A 16,716-nucleotide genomic window follows, 5' to 3' on the forward strand; every position below is an offset into this window, starting at 1 on the left:
CTAATTATACTCCATCATTATCCAAGCATTAAAAAACCAACAAAAAGTGTATTAATTTTATTTTGCCTTCTATTAATTCAATCTATGAAATGAATTACTCCATTCAAAAACTTTCTCATTGTGTTGCTAAAATATGCAACAATTATCACGAATGGTTCCCTTTTTATGTATTTGGATACGATTCAACGCGTTGTTGTTTTTCGGATTCATTCCCACAAACGTCCATTGCTTTTGCAGGCCTCACTGAAATAACGGATGTGTTGATACTGTTATTTGATCCACCACTCGCATTAATTTCGCTTGGGTCTCTCTCTGATTTATATATTGCCATTTGTTTTCGTTTGTTTTGTTATTTTTAATGAAACGGCCCTGTTCTCTCTTCGCTATGTGATAGGTGTGCAAATTTATATACTAGTCCATCAGAATGGCATTAAATGGTTCGTGTGTGTGTGTGTGTGTGTGTGTATGGGTGTGGGTGTATGAGTGCATGTATGTATGTGTGGTTTACAGCTTCCCTTTTAAACTCTGTCTCGAAAGTGTTGCCCGCTATCAGCACCATTAATCCGTCGATGATCTATTGATTCACCGTTGAAGTGTAACGCTACTACCGTGATCCTGTCCGTGCAGATGATGAAAATTATGCAAAATGTGTTTTCCACGCTTGCGGTGTTCTTATCACTACACTTACACAAATTCACCGAGCAGATCCATCCAGTGACGGTGATCGAATCGAACCACAAGTAAAAAGGTGTTTGCGACGCTTTCTTGGCCACACTTCAACCATCATCACTCGACCCGTTCGTACACAACAGTTGTGCCAGCTGTCCATTTTTCATTACAACATACACGATTTGTAATTTCTGTGCTGGGAAGGTAAGTTTTGGACGGGTAAATTATGGTTTGCATTTTCCTTTTCCCCGTTTCTTATCGGTTCCGATTCACGATATTAGTTACAAACACACAAACACACACACAAACTTAAACACTATCTTTCACTTGTGCATCCCGCAAAATAAACAGACTAACACCGTGTAAATGCAGTATGTGCTTTTTGGGTTGGTTTTTGCAACTGATATGTGTGGTTTTGTTTGTAAATGTTTGTATTTTTATTTCGCATAATTTTGTCCACTACTATGTCGATATTAATCATACGTTTAATCAGCAGATTTTGTTCGTTTTTTATTTTTCTATAATCGTTATGATTGTCATACAATGGTTAGGAGTTTCTTTAAGGATTATTTTTACACATTAAGAGCGTAAGCAATATGCGTATTATTTTGCGTAATTATAGAAGCTATAACTAGAAGCCCTACGCCTGTGCACATGCAAATGATGAAACGCGAATATTTGATCTATTGAAAGAGCTTTTACGCTTAGACTAGTTGTTGTTGAATTTATAATGTTTGGTGAATCAAAAATAAATTGATAGATAGTGTACCATTACAGTGAAGATTTCTTTGCAGATTGTGTATGATGCAGTAAGCGATTTGTTTTTTTCATATAGATCACAATGTAAGAAGAACAATTCCAAAAGTTTAACAAAAAACATTCGCATTACTTGTTCAACTTGCGAATTTTCATAAAGCTTTAAATGTGCCTTGTCCTGTCCGTTAATAGTATAAGCACAAGCAATAAAACTTGTCATTTTTCTTTAAGGGCTGGGTAGGTACGTTTAATTTTACACTCCACATGCTCCTCAACTCTTTCATACAATTTGTATCATCAAGTGTTATTTTTTGCTTTAACTGAGATGGGCCGGCAGTGTTAACTTCAAGATAACTTTCAATATACCTGCTTAAGTGGTTTTTCAAGATCTTTTATTACCAACAGTGCAAAATGAAGCAATTAAGATTATTATTTTTGATATAACCGTTTAGGTTATTAATTTTATTCACATCGTCATTTCCGGTGCTTTCCGCTTCAAATTATTCTTTGCCTTGAAGTACAAGGTTGAAGTTTAAAGTTGTTATACCGGAAGGAAAAACTTGACCAAAGACAGATGAAATGATATAAGCTACCATTTGGTTCTGGTATTATTATGATTTTGGCGATCAGTTGGCCCTCATTTTTAGTCTCAATTCTTTTTGGAATTTTCGCAAAATTGTTATGTCGGTCGAATTTACGGCCGCACTGTCATAATGGTTGACGATTTCCACAGAAGCTCAAAACCTCAATAACTTACAAGGGAAGTTTAGTTATTTGCGTTTTGAGGAAAACCTGGGGCGTCCTGTAAAGTTTTAAATCATTATGCGACAATTTTCGAGGAATCATCTAGAAAGATCCTGCAGTGTGTGACACAAGTTTTAGTTAACATCTTAAACTTTTAAACCAACGAAAAATTCTTGATCTTGGACCGAAAACTAGTTCCTTTATTTAATAAAATTTTATTTTATATTTGGAACCTTAAAACTCAATTTTATTGTTTATATTTTCTATAAAATTGAAGAAGAAGAAAAAACTTCAATTAAATTTCTTAACTACAATTTCTTAAAATACATTGCATTCGTCACACACACATTCGTGTGTTGTCACTGACGGAAAGACAAGCAGCAAGGAAACCGTGAGGGATAGTTGCAGAGATAAAATTGGACAGAAACCTTCAAAACGCAACAGAGACTTTGCAATTTAGATGCTTTTTGAGGAATTTGAGGGACTGAGGAGGTTTAAGTAAAAGTGTCAACTGTCTTGGCCCCACGGCTTAGAGATGTTGCGAGGGTATACGGTTTTTGACAAAATGTGCATTTTTGGACAGTTTGTTTTTGTTCTTCAATTTAATTGGCACAAGCGGTCCACACCACGTTCTTTTATGAAAATGTTATCTTCCGAGAGAGCGAATACTTTTAATTCATGTTCACATTCGCCACAAACCCTAAACGAAAGCATATTTCTTTCATTGATCATGAATCTCTTTTTCCGCGATCATGATGTGGAGTGGTCAATGCTGTTCTCGGATACAACAAAACATACTTTGTTTTCATTCTCAGTGTGGAGCTATAAGCAACAAAGAAACAAGCCTGATTTTTTCCAATTTTTCTGAAATTTTTTTATACACACGATACACAACAAACAGCTAAAACATATGCAACACACTGTGTAACACATCGTAACACAAATAACCCCATTTATCATCGTTACGTAACGAATAACGATTCTGTAACTTGGCTTGATCATTCTCGTCATAGAAAATAACGAGAGAAACACTTTATTAATGAAAACATTTGTTCACATTTGTGGTTTGTTACGGTTTGTTGGTTTGTGAAACATTTCACAAACATTCTTTAAAACAAAGAATTGCATCATAAAGTCAATATGTATATTACGAACAACTCGTTCGGTGCAGCTTACATAATTCATGTTTTTGTGCGCACCAAGTACATTTCACCTTTACTAAACACAGAAGACATCATTCTTAAAATATGCTCACAAAAAAACAAGCCGTTTAGTTTGTTCAAATAACTTCTAGTACAAAACGGAAAAAACGGGGTTTCCCATTCACCAACCATAGTTTGGCTTTAGTTTCCGGTGAGTGTTGTTTTTTCTCTCTCCATTTTATACCATAAGCGGACGGGCTCGAAGAAGCTAGCCTTCCTGAGCTAGTGTAATAATATTGTTGCGTCGCAGCTAACAACGCTACAAAATCGTATGTTGTAAATCTAGCTTCAGGATGTGGTATACTTTCCCCTCCGTTTTTGGTGCGGGTTCAGAGAAAATTTGCCTTCCGGTAATGTTTTTATTACAATCGCGCTACATTGAAACCAACTTCGCTCAACCGTTGGCTCAGCCCATGATTTACGATAATTTTATTTCTTTCGTTTTTATTGATTTTCCTCACTGTGAGTGGGTACGTGGGACGGATGGCCGGTAGAGGAGCATATGTAGGCCAAAGCATGCTTTTTTGACCAGCGGATTTTTTCCTCCTGATACCAGGTTTTATGAGTTTTGAGTTTAAAAAAAACTTAAACGCTATAAAATCCAAAAACAGTTGTCCAGGTTTTATTCTGGTACCGCGTTTTTATCGTAATAGTTTCGTAACATTCCAAGCATAAAGCCACCCTTTTAAAGATGTCAAGAATTTTTTTGTGCTGCGAAATACTTCTAAAAAATCATCACACAAAATCATACCTTCATACCAATTAATAACAAGTGTGTATATCCCCACGCAGTTTGCGCTGCCGCGGTACGAGTGGTTTCCTTATTCAGCGCTGGTGAATGGGTCGCATATATTTGCAACCCAAATTTAAATCTATTCAGTGGTAAAGACTCTTCCTTCCCATCACCCCCTTTTTCACCACCCACCACAAAATCACTTGGAACGACTTATAACTTCTTGTTTTTTGCCTTTTAATTTAATTACCTACGCAAAGGCATAAGAAGCGACAAGAGCAAAAACAAAACTAAAAAAAAACACACACACAGAAAGATTCCTGTCATACACTAAAGGCGAAAAAAATACCTTGTTAAACCACCATCACAGTCCCATGCATTTCAAGTACTTCCCATCATCTTGAACAGCTGCTTCTGCCGAATGGTACCGTTGCAGGTTTGGGAACGATGCGGTTGCGGATTTAAATGCAAATTTATTTATTGAGTTTTTAATTTTCTCCTCATTAAAATTGTCGGCCAACGTTTTGCGCTTTCGTTTGCATTTCGCCTGACCGGTGTTAACAGTCTTTCGTTTTTTCCTTCCTTCTGTACCTATTTTTTCTCGCTTTCACTCTTGATGGTCCGTTTCTAATCTGTCGTCAAACCGCGATCGTACGTTCAAGAGCTAGTCGTGATTTCTTATGATTACCGGCTTCCTGGTGTTTTTTTTTGCTTTGCTTACATTCTGTGGCTATTCAATCCTCCACCGGCACATGCAACAACATACTCGACTCTGTTAACCTTCAACTTCCGCTGCTCACCACCAAGTTATGCAGAAAGCCGGGCGCGCACACACACACGTTAAGCGATTTAGAAGACTCGCTTAATAACGTTTCAAAACAAACCCAACTAGAGGATGTTAGAAAAACGGTCTGGACCGTTGGAGTCGGAGAGGGAGTTAAGAGACCTGAGGAAATCATTTCCATCGAGAAGCATAACGCGTACAGACGACTGCAAAATTATCGTCATCCGTCGGTTCACGGAAACGTAAGCTGCGTCCACACGCTGTTCCGGCTTTCGTTTGCCGTTTGCCATTCACTCATCTCAACAGCTCGCATCTAGCAGTAGCACCATTATCGCTACACTGTCGTTGGCATCGACCAAGCTGTTTGCCACATCCACACCCGCGCTTCTGCTGCCCTTCACAACCACCAGCAACAGCTTTAATAGCTTCGATCCAGCTGCGCCTTGAGACGCAGACCGAGCGTCCCTCGTCTAACCATTTGCTGCTAAATTTCAAATTTATGTTTTATTTATTAATATTTTTCCACTCTAACACCGAAGTCTTCAAACGATAGGAAAAGAGGGAGCAAATGATGGGAGGGAGGGAGGGAGGGAATGAGTATGACGAACGCCATTGGGAAAAAAGGGACATGACTGTTTTGCTTTTAACGTTGCTTTGAAGCCACAATACGAAACCGTGTCTGATGCTTCCGCGTGCAAATGTAAAGCATTTCTTTGATCGTTTGTTATTAAAGTTTCAGCGGACATTTGTAATTAAAGTGAATTGTGTTGAGAGCAAGTGGTAACAATAATGGGCAAATTTTGTACATAATGCTACTAACAACCGAATACTGCTTATCTATAAACAATAAAAGCAAGCTGCTATGTAGGTATAAGAAGTTTCTAATAAAGATGCATATTGTTGTAACTATTCTTTGCAATACGATAAATATAAAGCGAATGAGAGAGAGAGAAAAATAGATAAAAAGAGATCAATAAAAGATCTCTTTAAGGATCAATAAAACTCCAAACCAAATTAAAAAAACAATAAACAAATCGTAACATCATCATTCAAGATCATTCATGCGCTTCATCATTTCTGCAATCTTTCTGCACTTTAGCAATTGCTTCCAAGCTAGAATAGTTTTTCATTTCCGTATTTGCCTTGCCTTTGCATTTTTCGTTGTTTTACTATTATCCCTTTGGTTCTGTATAGTTCCGTACACTTTTGTGTTTCGTTTCGATTAGATTGCGCTTGATACGGTTTTAACCACAAATGCTTATCTCCCACCAACAGTTTTTCAACAGCAGTTCTGTCCACGATCTTGTTTTGTTTGCCATTTTAACAAACGTCCGTTTACGTTTGTTGTGATAAACAGAATGGACGAAAGATTTCAACGTTGGTTTATGGTGCGTTTACGATGGTTCCTATACAGCATTTACTTTCTCGGCTCGGGTCGTTACATTCGCATATGATATTCATCACCGTACATTTCGTTTTGAATACACTCATCTCAATCGTCTATCGGCAACCAGCAAAAGGTTTCGAATCTGTTTCATACTTGTTCAATGAGTTTTATTTTCTTCATTATCTTCTTACCTATTTTTAAACGTGCTCTTTGGCTATATATCCTCTCTTCTTCTCTTGTTATGGATTACTTTTGCCTTGCAATCTTGATACATTTCTTACAATCGCATTTTGGTCTACTTCGTCATTGGTTATATGTTCTACCTTAATCTCTGTTTCTTACCTTATTCTATACTTGAACTTGTGTGCTATAACTTCTCTATACAATAATTAAATACTCGTGCGAAACATGGCAGTATAAACATGTCCTGCGTATAATCGCAGATATTCGTTCACACCGACAAACATACTCTACCGACTTTAACGCCAGGACGAATGACACAGCATTCCGGGCATTTCCGAGCTCGAATTAAGACAATTCCCACCGCAATACTTCCGGTGCAGATGATTACGTTTTTAGCGACGGCACTACTCTCTATGCTTTCAATTGCAATTCTACCAACAAAACTCACCTTCTTTGTTGCCTTTTTATCCCCTCCACCTGTCAAAAAAACAACAGTCGGATCGGACGATATCGAAGAGAAGGAGGCGGAAATGAGTTTTATTCACTTCCAAAGTACCTGCCACCTGGCGCTGGACTCCTGTCGCGATGATCAGGTATGCTCGTCCGCGCTGAAGACGGTCCTGATGCACTGCGATCAGCATCGGTGCAATCGAAATGCGTGCATGGAGTCACTGCAAAGCTTTTACAAAAGCATTCACGACGATCTTAGCCTGGACATTGCGTTCTGTCTGTGCAGGTAGGTGTTCCGCTTCAGCGCCACACATTCCCAAACCACGATGCTCACGAGTATTTCCGATCGTTTCGCAGAAAAACGCCCAACCGGCACGACAGCTGCATGATTGCGCAAGAGAAGCTGCATCCGGTGTGTGCCCAGCGGCCACCGGAAAGCCTCAGCCAGCAGTCTTCATCGACCGGCAATGGTATCGCGTACAATGCGCCGCCAGCGTGCCACGCGGTCGCGGAGCTATGCCGTGAGGATGAAGACTGCCGCGCCCGGCTGGAGGTGTTCGAGCAGTCCTGTGCGGTGGACAGTGTGACCAAGAAGTGTGCCGGAAAGACGAGCGCTTGCAGGCAGGCTATGCTTGGCATTCTGGGCACACCGCTCAGGACGACCTGCGCCTGCCAGGGCTCGGACATGCAGCAACTGTACGACTGTCTAGGCTGGCAGCGATTGCTCTGGCTTAATCCTTGTGTCGGTGAGTGTGAAGTTGTCAAAAACAAGCATCTTTCAAAACACTTTTCCTTATCGTTTGTGACGCTTGTTTACACATTTTACAGTTGAGTCGCAAAAAGATTTTCATCTGAAACGACTGGCAGAACTGGGACTGCTAACGACAACGACCACTATGGCAACAACTACCACAACCATCGCTACAACCACCACTCTGAGAACTACGCGTGTCACACAGCCTCCAACACCGCCTCCAACAAAGCCGAAACCCGTGGTAATTAACCGAATGGCAAATAAACGCCATGTAGCATCTAATTCTGCATTATAATCTTCTGTTGTCCTGCTTACAGTATCGACCAAAACCGACCGAAATGCATACAGTCGAATCGAACTACGTCGAAACACCCGACACACGACCGGAAACGCTTGTGCATAATCAAAACGGTGTAATTGAACGTTCCGATATCGATCGTGGCCACCAACATCCACAGCCTGACGAGTACGATCGATCAACCGGCACTCGGCATCAGTCGGTCGATTCGGACAGTGAGGATGACATGACGGGGCAGTATGGGAAGGAAATTTATCAAAGACCCGACGAGCAGGTACTCCACGTGGCCAGCACGGAAGTGCAGGAGGTGGAGACACTTCCACCGACAACTATTACAACAACCACGACTGAACCGACGACAACACCCGTTCCAATTCGTACGTACACAGCAAATCGTTGGCCTTTAGATAGTTTCTTTATTAAATAGTCGATCGTTTAATTACAGGGTACTGTGTGGTGCAGAGATCTCACCAACCAGATCAGCTGATTGCAGAAGGGAAGAGTCGTCGGGTAAGTTCGTCGAAACTGGTTCGCAACTGTCAGTGTGCAATCTAATGTGGAGTACTTTTATCCAACAGCTCTACATCTTGGACGATGCTGAATGTAGCGAACTGTGCACGTGTGGTGGTGGCGACTCACTCGCACTTACCTGTCATGCACTGTGCGTTCCGTTGGCTCCTTGCCGGACTGCCCTTGCGTACTACAGCCATGCCGCCCCGGCATACCAAGCGTTCCGTGGACGTTGCCTCTGCTACTCGGGACGATTCATTTGCATGAGGCCACCACCGGGAGAGTATCAACTACCTGGTAATTCTATTTTCACTTTTAAAAAAATGAAGGATAAGTTAACATCACAATCAAATTCCTTCTCGTTGCAGGTGGTATCTTTCTTTTACTAGGATATAGTTCTACCGACGAAGCACTGTTAAGACCGCACACTAACTTAGGAGTACAGGACGCCGTACGTGCCCTACAGCAATACGTCCTGCAGCATATTGATAACTCGGTAGGATTGTCAACAAAATACCAACGATTTTATGCACAAAATAATTTATTTTACCTTTTTTTTATTTTCACAGACACTCTGTACATTGACACTGTTCAACATCACGGAAGAAAATATCATTCTTTCGATCAGGTTACCGCTCGATCCAAAGCTCACACCGATGCAGTTGTTAAAGCTGGAAAAGGTAAACCTACAGCATGCGTAACAAACACTCAGTGCACTTAACTAACATTAATTTTTGTGTCCATTTTGGTTTTCTTCGAAAACTGCAGGACCAGTGCACCAGAATACTGGAAGCGATCAGTCACCAGATCAACACACAGTACGTTGAACTGTCCGCTCATCGATTGCTCAGCATCTTTAAGATGGCCGAGGTACAGATCGTATGGCCCGAGGTCAGTTATGCCCGACGGCATACGACCCCATCGCTGGCGATCAGCCTGATCACGGGAGTGGCAACGGTGCTGCTAACACTCTGCGGCACACTAGTGCCACCGTTTGTCCGGTGGACGCAACATCATCAACGATGGCCAGCAGCACCACGATTGGTTACGTGACGATCGACAATACCGACGTAAAGTGGTTTACAAGCTTCGAGACACGCACAAACATCTCATTTCCATGTCACCGTCATCCTGCAGGGCAGATCAGCACAATAGTGCTATGTTTTTATGCCGACGGACACTACACACGAGAAACACACGCGAGAGGAACTAGTATGACTGTTTAAGTGTAATATAGTAGAGTACTTTCCTTTTAGTCCTTTCGCTGCATTGCGATTGCAGTCGTTCCAGGGTTCCGTTTCAGTCCCATCGCTCAAGTGATCAGTTGCGGTGATGCATTTACACAAAACCGGAAGTGGCATTAGGCAAATGCACATCATCATATACTCGCCGCCCCCCCTTTTAAAACCAATACCATTCCAACATGCTCCCGATGGTGCTAATACTCACTCATTGCTTTTACTATGGCTTTTATTACTAACTACTATAACTACTACCACTATTACTATTGCTACTACCGTTAACAAGTACACTTTAACCGTACCGTACAGCTACTCATCATTACCGAAAATTGACATCCTGTTGTTATCGTTTCTCTGTTCTCGTTACCCCGATCCAAAGAAAAAAAAATCTTCAACGTTATCTACTACTTCACTCATCACGAACCTGAACTGAATGACGATCGTGCTGGACTGTTGATCTCTTTGCTCAGGATCAGGCTGATCAAGCGGGCTAAACGTGTGCGCGTTGCGCTGTGAGCTTGTCATACAAACTCCTGCCAGTGCGTGAAAGAAAAGACATGTGTGGTGGTGATGGTGTGGTATGAAACGAGTGAACGAGTTCAAATGTGGTGATTGGTGCGTGTGCACGTGTACATAAGTAAAGCAGAACGAATGGCTGAATGGATGAGCTTAAAGTGCTTTTGTTTTTATTGCTTTCTCTTTGTGTTCGGTGAGCAGAAACAAGCGATGCATTAGGGACGGAAGAAAACGTTAGCACTGTGTCGATCGTCGTTAGCTTTTGCATCTGATTGTGTGTGCGTGTGTATTTGTGCTTGATTGTATGAATATGTTTCGTGTCCCGAGAGAGGCAGTGGCGTGAATCCGATGTGTGGGAAAAAACTGCAAAAAAGCTTTGAATATACAGCATTCGTTACCAAGGATCGGCATTAAAACTAAAGCTTGCAGACAAAGCTTCAAACCCGTTTGGTATGTGAATGTATTGATGGTTGCACAATGATTTGTTTGTTTAAACATTAAGTTTTTCTCAGTTCAGCGCATCAATTTATTTAATCATATCTTAAAATCCGGTCCTTTTTCCATTCTTTTATTTTTGTAAGATTCTTCAAATTTAATTTTTTTTTTTGCTCGGTTAGAACGGCCTGGCCGTATCAAGACTTATTTTACCACGTAGCAGGATAGTCAGTCCTTGCTGCGGGGGGACGGTCCGGATGGGATTTGAACCCGGTCCCTGCCGTGTGGACGGGTGCCGTTTTTAACATGCACCACCGGGCCGGCCATCTTCAAATTTAATACTTCATGCTGATTATACTTTTTCTGTAAAATATATCAAATAATGTTTGCAGTAATATTTCGTTCACCATTTTGTTTTTTATTAAAAGCATCAAGTATATCATTTCTCTTCAGTGTCCTCATTTTAAGCAATGCAAATATTCAATATTTTATCTCAAAATTCATTGAACTATTTTTTTAATTAAAAAACTGCTTAAAATCATTTGAAAACAATAAATTACTTCGCAGTCAATTCAGTTGGAATTTCAGTATTTCAGTTTTATTTTGAATCTATGAACATCTTAATCTTGTAATGTGTTGGGTTTTGTAAAGCCTATCGGCTATCGAATTATTCACAGTTGACTATTGACTTCTACACATGATGTCTAATTCAGATGATCCAGTTCACCAGTGTATTTGAGTATTCACACCACCAATTTTGTTAATTTTCCTTTTTGAATACTCAGCCAAGTATAAGAAGCTATTCTTACTTAAACATTTTTAACACTATTTTATAAACAACAATTTTAGTCTAAATAATGGACTGACGAATTCACCTACAAAAAAACTATTCTTTAGTTCTGATTGTAATCCCATTTGCAAAAAAGAATTAGTGATTGTTGTAAAAAAACAACAACTTTCGATCCCAAGCAACCCAATGCAAATGCTTGTCCAAATTTAGAAGCATAGAATTGTCCTTTTGCAATACGACGCGAAACCAGCAACATAAAGCATGCAGCAAATCGCTTTGCATTCATCGAATCATTTCCCCGTCGAGCTTAAAACTCATGCCACCGGAATGAGCGATAGTGAAGCATTTCCCAGCACACCAAACACTCTTGGCCGGAGCGCGTAGCGTGTCAGGTCTGGTGGGACTCATCAGTTGCACTACGCCATTTATTGTCATCCCTGGGTTCGGCACGTCCGTTCCAGGGGTTTTGTGAGCTTTTCGGGGTGCCATTTTTTTTGGTTTTGCTCCCTTAGAAACTGTTTTTTTGTTTCGATGAAATTCGTGTGGTGGTTGCATTTTGTTTCAAAACCCCGTTTGGTGTACCTCGTGAATGGATGGGTCCATATCATCACCACGCTTCTCTGATTTCGACAACGCTCTAATGCAAAGATGAAACGAAGGCACAGCCCAACTAAAACAACAGCCCACCGACCCAACAGACCGAACTATCAGTGCCAGCGTGTGCACGTAACTTATGTGGTTGAACGTACGAAATGCCCAGTGAATGTGAACAGTGGAGAGTGCAAACAAAAAAAAATCCTTTTATGCTTTCTCTATCCTATCAAGTTCTAACCTTTTACCACACTGCTCGGCAAACAGTGGCTCGGAAACGAGCGAAACGGGAAAATAAATCACCCAAACTCGCCAGAAAGAATCGATAATTTGAGAATTGGACATCCGTTGATAATGGCCATTATTCATACGCCCGGTGCCGAACCAGCTTCCCGTACACGTACTGTTACAACATGGAACGCTAGTGTGCAACATGTTTGAGATAGGATTTTAGGATGTACGTACATGTGCTAAACTCCCCCAAACACACGTGTGTTTGTTGCCTTTTTCTGCACTCCGTTCAAACACCTAAGAGCTTTTCCTCCCTATAACGCCTAGTAGCCGCAGCTACTAGCTTCAAAACATTTTAACTACAAAAAATGAACGTTTCCAATATTCCTGCTCTTCGATTCCATCCAACCGATGAATATGGAGCTCGTTTTGCACTTCGACAACGCGTTTATTCCTTGACCCCAAAACACTACCAAATGCCCTCTCCTCTCATTACCCTTTCTCAGCCTTAGGTGGCCACCCACATCGGAGGAGGTTAAAAAGTGCTTCCAAACCGGATTTTATAGCCCCTTGTTCAACACGCTGTCTGGGCTGGGCTGTTGGGTTATTGGATTTTTGTTTTACCTCTCATTCGAATCGATGTGTGATTGGATTCAAGAGGCTATCAATGTTACACAGTTTGAAAGGTAACGACCTCCCGGGAAAGCTTGTTCAATGCACCGTGACAGAGACGGACCGATATGGTGTCTGTAACCGATACCCTGACATTTAACTCGTTGATTTTGTTTTTTTCCCCTCTTGGATCGTCGGTCTACGCCTTTAAAGATGTATAACAAGATCAACCCCGCTCGTGGATGACCTTTTGGTGCTTAAGAATCGTTTCGAAAAGGGCGAATTGAATTGTAACGCATGCCAGCCGATGCGACCGTGGTGTCATTTTTTGGACCATGAATTTTGTAACGATCCCTTCGAGGAGTCGTTAATAATACAGCAGGAAAGAATTATTGTCCGCTTTTAGTAATGTAACATATTTTTCAAACGTCTGATGGATTTTCAAACATGTGGAATACAGACCTACGCGGAAGGCAACAAATAATGAAACATATTTGATACAATTGTATACTTTGTTTCTGTTCCTATTCTCGTTTTTCTTTTCTCAAATTTACGATACAAAAATTTTAAACATTGATCATCGTGCAACTGTTGAAACATTTTCAGTAGAAAAATTACTCAGAACTGATTTGAAGCATTTAGATTGATTTTTAACAAAAAGGTGAACAAGAAATGAACCAAATGCAATGTTTACACATATCGTTAGCGAAGCCGCGGGATTGATAGAATCCAAGTTAGGATGTATAGCATAAAGGTGTACTGTTAGACCCGTTTTTAGAAGTAGTGACAATATAGTGTCAAACCAGTGTGTTTTAGGTAGATGGTAAGGTAGCGAAACAATAAGTGACTATTAGTTTTTCTTTCCTTATTTCTTCTAATGCATTTGAGCAAATTTTTTTCCAATAAATCAATTATTTGGAGTTTTGTTTTGTTTTGTTTCCCTTCCATCATAAAATGTGGCTAAACGCTTCCCGGTAGTCATTCATGTGCTTTGACTGTGAGTGCGTGTGCATGAACGTATGAACAAGTATGTGAAGGTATGTGCTCGTGATCCGAAGAATGCCCGTAATTATCTGGTACAATACTGCAAACTAGCAGAACAATGATGGGCATGGAGTAAAATAGAATTATATAATAAAAACATTAAAAAAAACACAACAAAAGCTATAAAAATTTCGAGTAAGTATTGGCAGTGCGGAATAAAAACAAAACCGTATGGTATCACGTATCATACGGTTTTAAAAAAATATGTCTTCCTTAACAAAACAAGAAATCGATACACATCAACACTTTGACACGAGCATACAATCCACCCGTTTTGGAGGGAAACCGGTGCACACCTACACACGCACATGAAAAAAACACGGACGAAACGACTGCAAGTTAGACATCAAGAGCACTCGACACATTCGACAACATAAAATCAGTCACACATTCACTACAAACAAACATGAAAAAAAAACACACAAAACACTAGAAAAAATGAATTGACTCATTAATGCAAGTACACTAAGAAAAATGATCGCCGCTTTATTGTAAAACTGCAGTTTGTAAAACTATGTGACGTTACACTATAGATTTTAAACGTTATGAAATGTGCATAGTAGTTGAAGGGATGCAGGTCACTAGTGGTGCATGGCTAGATGGGATGGTTTAGGGGAATAATTACCCACGAAACAGCGATTAGCGATCATCAGCAAAAAGTGACGGAATGGGTTTGCACAGTAGTGCTAACTAGTGTCGGTATAAAGTCGACTCGATGCTCTCAGCTCTATCTGTTAGCCAAGAGCATACCAGATTAGCAAAATTAAACAAATTCATAAACAAAATAGTGCATCTACATTCGTGACCGTGGTGTGGCAAACAAACAATAATGTACGGTGAATTATCATCCTAGTTGACAAATGGTAGCAATAAAAGAGAACAGTCTCCTGAAAAAAAACCTGCGACGGGCCCCCCCAATAGTACCCAGTCTTACAGGTTTGATGGGACGTCAAATCGTGGAAAAACCGTGTGGAAAATGCTAAGCAGTGACGTTTACCGCACCATTACCGTGATGCGTATAATGTTGTGTGTACATAATATACATAATATACATGAAGATATACATATTGAAAATTATCAATATACATTATATACATACACCACATAACCAACCTACGATGATGCGGTGCTCCAAGGAACGTTAGGTTCACAGTGGAAGACGTGACGGAAATGGGAAAGAGAAACAAAGCAACAACAAACAAACAAACAAAAAACCCGAAGATATATGCGTGTATGTTCTTTTGACATTTTAGACACTTTGGAAGCTTACGTTTTTTGGGTGAACAATTTTAGGTTAAGCCGTTGGATTTCCAGATTCGCCAGATCTATATCTGGTTCAGATAGGGAGCATAACGAAACGTGTGAAGTAGAGAGTAAAAAAAACCAAAGCGAGATGTAATTTGTTCAAATATAGCAAAACAAAAAAACAATGAGAAAAACTTAAACACATACACATATCATATAATTCATCAAAAATCAAACACATTGTTTTACACTACCATACACTTTTACTAGAAGAACTGCAGTGATTTGAACGATCACCAACCACCAACAACCGATCACACACACACACACTCACCAAACGCAAACACCTAGAATCGAAGCACCATTATTGATTATGACACATACACACACACCAACACACACGTTCTACTACAAAATACAAAAGTTCACAAATCGTATCCTCGATGGCCTCTACAAACGGGTTGCACGATCAGCCAAATGTCAATAGTGGGCATCAGTTTTACATACGAATATCGTCACACGCATGATCACGATCCTCAATTTCGTCCAAATTTGTTGGTAAACCCAATGTTGGTGGTAAACCGTTGTTACTGTTTTCTGTGCATGTTTAAATATCTGAACCAATCCCAACCGGCTGTTTCTACTACCCCCAACCAACGGACGGTACACGCTTTATGGAGCTTGTTTTGGTTGAACTGTAGCAAATTTTAAATAGCAAAATGAAGATATCATTGTTAGAAGATCGGTCAATAATAGTGTAGAAGGAAAACGGAAGCACAAAGACAAAGATGGAGTAAAAACATCAATCAGGCCAAAATGTGATTTAAATTTTTTTTTTAATCCAGAACACATTCCAACATAAAATGTTTCAAGCCCTTCACAACAAACCACGCTGCGCTTTAAAAAACCAACCTTCAAAACCTTACACTGCACGTGAAGGACATTCCGGACAAAATTGCATTTCACAAAACAGGAATAAGATAAGAAAAAACGGGCGACTACCACTGGGAAAGAATGATAAAAAACGACAATGTGTACAAGGTTTCCTACAAGGTAGAATATTACTATCAAGATCGTTTTTGTTTTGTTTTTAAAATAAAACAAGCACAATGTTTCGTACCGACTTCATTCCAAGAAACATTCACCGGTTTAACCATTAATTCATTCCATCCGCGCATCAAAGTACGATAAGTGCATCAACAAACATACTCAATCATGAAAGCAAAACATCCCAAAAGAAGAATACACATTATATCGCATCCAAACATGAAAAGAAAACCAAATAGAAATATGTTAGCATAACAAGTGTAAAGCTGAATATTACAACCGGAAGCAAAAGAAACATAAACAAAACCGATTCAAAAAAAAAACATCAGCTCATTGTTCGAATAGGTACGCGGGGAACGAGGCAACGAAATATAGGTGGGGAGAGAAAGTACATACCAAAAACCCAAATCCCATGTAAGCTCGTGTGTGTGTATGTGGGCAGAGAAGAATGAAGAGCAGAAAATAAAACAATCTGAAGATGAAACTATACCGAA

The 16,716-nt window shown here is 40.1% G+C and overlaps 1 protein-coding gene across 7 annotated transcripts in view; it reads left to right on the top strand.

The window, feature by feature from the left end:
* LOC125761657 (uncharacterized) overlaps window positions 1-16,716 on the top strand; it is a 173,576-nt gene extending 156,860 nt beyond the window's left edge. For all 7 annotated transcript variants that reach the window (XM_049422990.1, XM_049422989.1, XM_049422991.1 and 4 more), the window contains 9 exons: window positions 6,954-7,194; window positions 7,266-7,654; window positions 7,737-7,903; window positions 7,980-8,337; window positions 8,406-8,470; window positions 8,539-8,767; window positions 8,839-8,966; window positions 9,040-9,150; window positions 9,239-16,716. In XM_049422990.1, coding sequence (XP_049278947.1) covers window positions 6,954-7,194; window positions 7,266-7,654; window positions 7,737-7,903; window positions 7,980-8,337; window positions 8,406-8,470; window positions 8,539-8,767; window positions 8,839-8,966; window positions 9,040-9,150; window positions 9,239-9,523 — 1,973 coding nt within the window. In that variant the 3' untranslated portion in view covers window positions 9,524-16,716. The remainder of the gene's footprint in view (window positions 1-6,953; window positions 7,195-7,265; window positions 7,655-7,736; window positions 7,904-7,979; window positions 8,338-8,405; window positions 8,471-8,538; window positions 8,768-8,838; window positions 8,967-9,039; window positions 9,151-9,238) is intronic.

The sequence above is a fragment of the Anopheles funestus genome, chromosome 2RL (assembly GCF_943734845.2).
Source record: "Anopheles funestus chromosome 2RL, idAnoFuneDA-416_04, whole genome shotgun sequence".
Lineage (NCBI taxonomy): Eukaryota > Metazoa > Arthropoda > Insecta > Diptera > Culicidae > Anopheles > Anopheles funestus.